Source organism: Actinia tenebrosa, unplaced genomic scaffold, assembly GCF_029948245.1.
Source record: "Actinia tenebrosa isolate PJP-AT-01 unplaced genomic scaffold, QUT_ActTen_1.0 PGA_scaffold8__29_contigs__length_14323225, whole genome shotgun sequence".
NCBI lineage: Eukaryota > Metazoa > Cnidaria > Anthozoa > Actiniaria > Actiniidae > Actinia > Actinia tenebrosa.
This window is the reverse complement of record NW_028292585.1, coordinates 9,731,520-9,736,865: the sequence shown is the minus strand read 5'-3', so window position 1 is coordinate 9,736,865 and position 5,346 is coordinate 9,731,520. Positions and strand designations below refer to the sequence as shown.

Sequence of the window (5,346 nt, the reverse complement as noted above, 5' to 3'; positions counted from 1 at the left end):
TTATGGAAAACTGAGCATTGTGGGACACCTTCGAATCTCACGATCGCAGAATTCTGTTCACATATAGTCGCACTCGATCGCCAGCGATCGAGTGCGATCATCTGCGATCATATGTGAACCAGGCTTAAGCAGAAAATAGTAAACAGTATACTCTGTAAATGAAAGGCTTATTATACTTTTGAGTCGATCATGGTGCAGATGAGTCTTCACTGACCAACCTGCATGTCATCTTCATTACCAATAATCATACCGTCTGTCGTGAATAACCCCCTACCCTTCCCTCGATTTCCAAAGCCTGAAAAGGAAAAAGCATAAAACGAACAACTCCTGCGATGCATAATTATATAGAATCGTTTCTAATAGCATCGATCAAATTTTCTAGAATTGAAACATGGCACGCCCTGACTACAAATTTAAACAAAAAACATACATCGTCGCCATTTTTGACGATATTCTTTCGATAGTTACCTCGAAAATGCCCCTCAATAGTCAATACCCCAAACATTTTACATAACCCATTCACTATTTTTTTTACATTCATCCACTGTTATACACTACAGCTATTTTAAAGAGAATGGTCTTCGTTGAAAATACTGAATACCCCTTTGTATTTGATGGCGTATTTGACCCCCCAGATAAAATCCGCCAAGATCGAAGAAAGCGTATTTCTTTTCGTTTAACACGGCTGTAAAGAACTTTGACGTGAGCGTATTCAGTACTCTAAAGTGAACATTATTTTAACTAGCTATATACTGACTGACATAAAAGTTAGTGTGTCAGTGCACTCTCCTCGACAAATAACGGCTTTAGATATTTGTTGTCCACTTTAGACCAAGCACGTACGAGCCATGCTTTTTCATAAATTTTCTTTTCTATTCGATCTACTGGTGTGCTTGATGAAGGGTCATTTATATCAAGCAAACTTAATCTTCTTGCTTTTTTCTCCTCTTCATGCTCGTCCACCCCACTCCTAATGCCGAGACCAGAAAGAACGGGCACCGTTAGTCCCCCAAGGACAATCACCGAAACAATAACGATTACAAGGGTTGCAGTCAACATCATCTGGCGAGGAATAGAGACAGAATTACGAACCGCCAGCGCGAACGCAATCGCTCCACGAAGACCAGAAAAGAACATCATGTGTTGAAAGTTGAAAGGGATGGTACGTGTTCTGCCAAGATTGAGCAAGAATGACAGAGGGTAGATATTGAGGAAACGACCAACTATAATTGCTAAGAACGTCCAGCCAATAAAACCTAGATTCCATTGATGGCTGGCAAATGCGAACACAGATAATCCAATATAGGTAAAAATGAAGTTTTCCGCCAGAAAGTTCATTAGCTCAAAAGTCTGAATGGTTCGAACTCTTGATTCTTCAGTGAGGTTTTTATAAGTGTAATGCTGTTGAGTTATACCGCAAAAAAGAACAGCAACAATCCCTGACCAGTTGGCCACTTCTGCTGCAAGGAACGTACAGTAGGACATGAGGAAAAGCAAAGCGGTCTCAAGGACAGGGAAACTACCTAGTTTGGTTAGCTTTGTCACCAGAGCATTAATGCATGACATTCCACAGCCAATCACGAACGAACCGGCTGAAAATAGCAACAAAGTCCCCTACAGCTTGTAATACTGATAAAACATCAAACTGCCGCATTTCTCTTGGGTTGTAAGCCAAGTAGCTTTCGATTGCTCGGTACAATACCAATGCAACAGCATCATTAAGAACGCTTTCTCCAAATACCAATGCATACAAATCAACATCAACGTGAATGTCGTGGAAGATTGCGAGAACAGTAACAGGATCTGTAGCAGAAATCAAAGCACCAAATAATAGACATTCTGGGTAATCGAAGTCGGACGTTACCCCTGTCCACTTATTGAACCCATATATCAGAGAACCAGTAGATACGCATGATATGGTCGTTCCTATGAAAGCATAAGTCAATATGGCACCCAAGTTCCTGAAAAAGTACCTCTTCTGCATACTGTATCCGGCGTAAAAGATTATGGGAGGCAGGAGCACATAGAAAAAGATTTCAGGGTTAAATGTAGCGCGTGATTCGATCTCGTTCGATTCCTCGGGAGGCGATGTTTGGGAAGGAAAACGAATTCCAATCAAATTATAAGAATATTCTGTACCGTTTATGTTAACAAAAACACTCCTAGGAGCATTTGTAAGGTTACCGCAGTTCTTGATTTTCACGGCTAGAGGTTTCCGCTGGTTTTGATTGTCTGCATACTTGATCAAAAAGCCCACCACCACACCGATGATCATGGCTACACCTGTCTCGTGAATGAACTGGAGTCGTCGAATTTTGAAAAGCCAAATGATCAACACATCTACAATAAGAAGGGTGATCAATATCATCATACTTAGGCTGTCTGTATTGTGAGAATGCTCCATTTCGTCTTCTTTTCTTCCTTCTAGAGTGGTTGGTGTTTCTATCCCGTGTACGGTCCACATGATTTGAGATGCAATAGCGATGAACAGCCATAGATGAAAATGTCTCGTGTGATGACTCAGCCTTGCTAAGGTCTTTAATCCAACTGCCATTCTAAGATCACTTTTGACTTCAAGAAAATTAACTCAATCGAGGAGTTTTCTCAGTGAATGGCTATTGGGCGGCTATCATTATTCACCAACCAACAAATGAGCACATGAAGCCGGCCTACAGAACAATCATCCAAGCCAACAGAGATTCATTTTCATCTTAGAATTAAATACTTTATCTGGTACAATTCACTGTTCGCCCTCAATATGGGAATCAGCTTCATGTGAGCTCCTTAAATCCCTCTTACATTGTTGGTTTTAAACAGATTTTAAGAATCATTTAAGAGAGAATCCAAGCTAGCCAATCTTCATCTTGTAAAACTTTAATGAAAATGTCTGAATCGATCCACCTGTTCGCATTTGTATACGAGCCAGCAGTGTAAAGGTCAACAAAGATCATTCTATTAGTCTATATTGGCTGGTGGCACACATCACGTGCGTGCCTGACCGTAAGATGATTGGTTTATTGGCTGATCGGTTAACGGCAATGAAAGTTTTGATTCTTTTTCGCAAGAAAACTTCAACTTTATTATATTCCTACGTTCTGAAACCCCAAAGGCATGGAGTTTAATTCATATTAAGTATTTTTCAATTTACTCGGTAAACCTGTGTATAGGGCAATTTCATCACAATTTCCTAATCTTGATATCGAAGTGTCATCAGATCTCCATCAGCAGCTGCAAGTACAAATTAAACCAGTCCTATTCCCCCTGGGGGGGGGACTCCGGGAAAAAAGTACCGGGGATGCTCGTCGTATCTCTTATGGGTAAAAATTCGTGATTTGGTATCTTTTAGGGTGTTAAATGCGAATTTTTGAAAATCAGCATTTCCTGGTATCTCTTAGGGTGTCGGAAAAGGAGAGAAGCGCGCATCGATATGGCTTATCCTAGGTGCCTTTTATATAAAATTTAATATTATTTGTTGTGGTATCTCTTAGGGGTTAAAAATCATTCAGCCACGCCCTTTTTTAAAGACTTCCGGTATCTTTTAGGGGTCTTTTTGAAAATTCCCGACGAGCATCCCCGGTACTTTTTTCCTGGATCTGCCCCTGTTCAAATCGTTATTTTAATTTCTGTTCATAGTTTACCGCCCGCCCCGGTTAAGCCCGCATACGCTGGAATTTTAAGAGTCGTCAATTCAAAATATAGTAAGAAAGCAACGAGAATTTTTTTTTGAATGATTGTTTGTAATTCAGAACTACTGTACTTTGTTTCTTTGTGGCTTGATGTTCAGTGATTTATCCTGATGAGATGCTGAAAGAAATACTACAAATATTGAATAAGAATTACTAGCCCACCCAGCTTAAAAATCTCCCCCTCCCCTCCCTCGCAAACAACCCTTAAAAGTTAAAGAAAGCTGATACACTACTGTCATTCTATCATTCAGTAGGAATGCATGTTTTTATTCTAATCATTACAAAATCTAAATTAACCAAGTGAGGTTATCTGGTAGTTCTTTCTGTCCTCAAATACACAAAATTATGCACCAACAAAAGTTTTTCAAATATTTTTTCAGAAAACTACAAGTTCTGCTTGACAAATATCCCTTTCAATCGATCTCATTATCATCAAGAATTCTTAGTAGAGTGCACGCACTAAAACCCTGAACATTAAATAGTACCAATTATTACTATTTCATACAGAACCCTTTGTTTTCTATTGTTTAATTATCACTATTTAGTGTTAAAAATTAGTATTTGTTTCACGGATTTAGTGTGAGCACTCTATATAAGAATCTTTTTTCCTAATTATACAGTACCATGGTCCTAAGGGAAATGAGATAAAATCATTGTTTGGTAATAAAAAAAATTAACAAATGGATAGCATTTGTGAATTCATGAAAATCTTTTTTTCAATTTATTTTTTAAGGATAAATTCAATAAAACTAATATCTCTGAAATTAATATTTTTTATGAAGAACATGAATAATTACATAAACTATTTAAATTGACTATTATATCTTTTTAATATAATGGTACTTCTTTAAGAGCAAAATGTTCTTTGCACAGGTTCACCCTCATTCTTAGTATCAGGGTGTTCAATCAAAAAAAACAGACCTTGAACAATGGGATTATCAAGCCATGCTCTCCACAGTCAGATAATTTGCAATCAAATGACAAAATTTTGCTGTCATTTCTTCCAAAATATTTTTTAAATGTTCAAACCAAGAGGCATAAGGCATTTTTATCTTAACACCTTGACTTAAAAAGTGTTAGCAAAAACACATTTTTACAACTCACGTTTGTGTTGTTTGAAAGCTGAGTAAAATAATTTCTCTTGTTAGGAAAATATATCGGTGTATTTTCTACGATTATAAATGTCTTCTTTCTGAATTTCTAGCTAGCCTCCTGAAAATATATTCAAAGCAAACTACAGTAACCTATAGAGTGAGCAAACATATGATACTTCATATACGACTAACTACTGTATGATTCAGCTCAAATGTTTGAGACATATAACAGTAAATTGAAACAAATAAACAACTGCCAAAGTGATATTATGAGAACAATCTTTGTCATGCCTAGTTTTTCAACAAACTATTGGCATGGAATTCCTGAAGAATAATATCTTCAAAGTCAGAATGTGCCATTTCAAGAGAGTGGATTTCATTCACCCATGAAGCAAAGTGTACTAATTACAGTGTAATAGTCAGATAACTACAATAGAAAACAAAAGGATTAGAATGAAGTAGTGCTAATTATGCTATTAAAGTGTATTTCACTGGTTTATGAAAACCACTATAATGTAATTTTGAAGTTAACAGAAACAAGTTTTTTGGGGGGGGGGGGGGGGCTT

At 37.4% G+C, this 5,346-nt stretch overlaps 1 protein-coding gene across 1 annotated transcript; it reads right to left on the bottom strand.

Moving 5' to 3' along the window:
• Positions 1–333: 333 nt before the first annotated feature.
• Positions 334–2,855, bottom strand: LOC116308929 (sodium/hydrogen exchanger 9-like). The gene is given in 2 exon segments (XM_031719449.2): positions 334–1,593; positions 1,595–2,855. Coding segments are annotated over 2 exon segments (1,785 nt in total). The 5' UTR covers positions 2,555–2,855; the 3' UTR covers positions 334–768.
• Between the last annotated feature and the right edge of the window lie 2,491 nt (positions 2,856–5,346).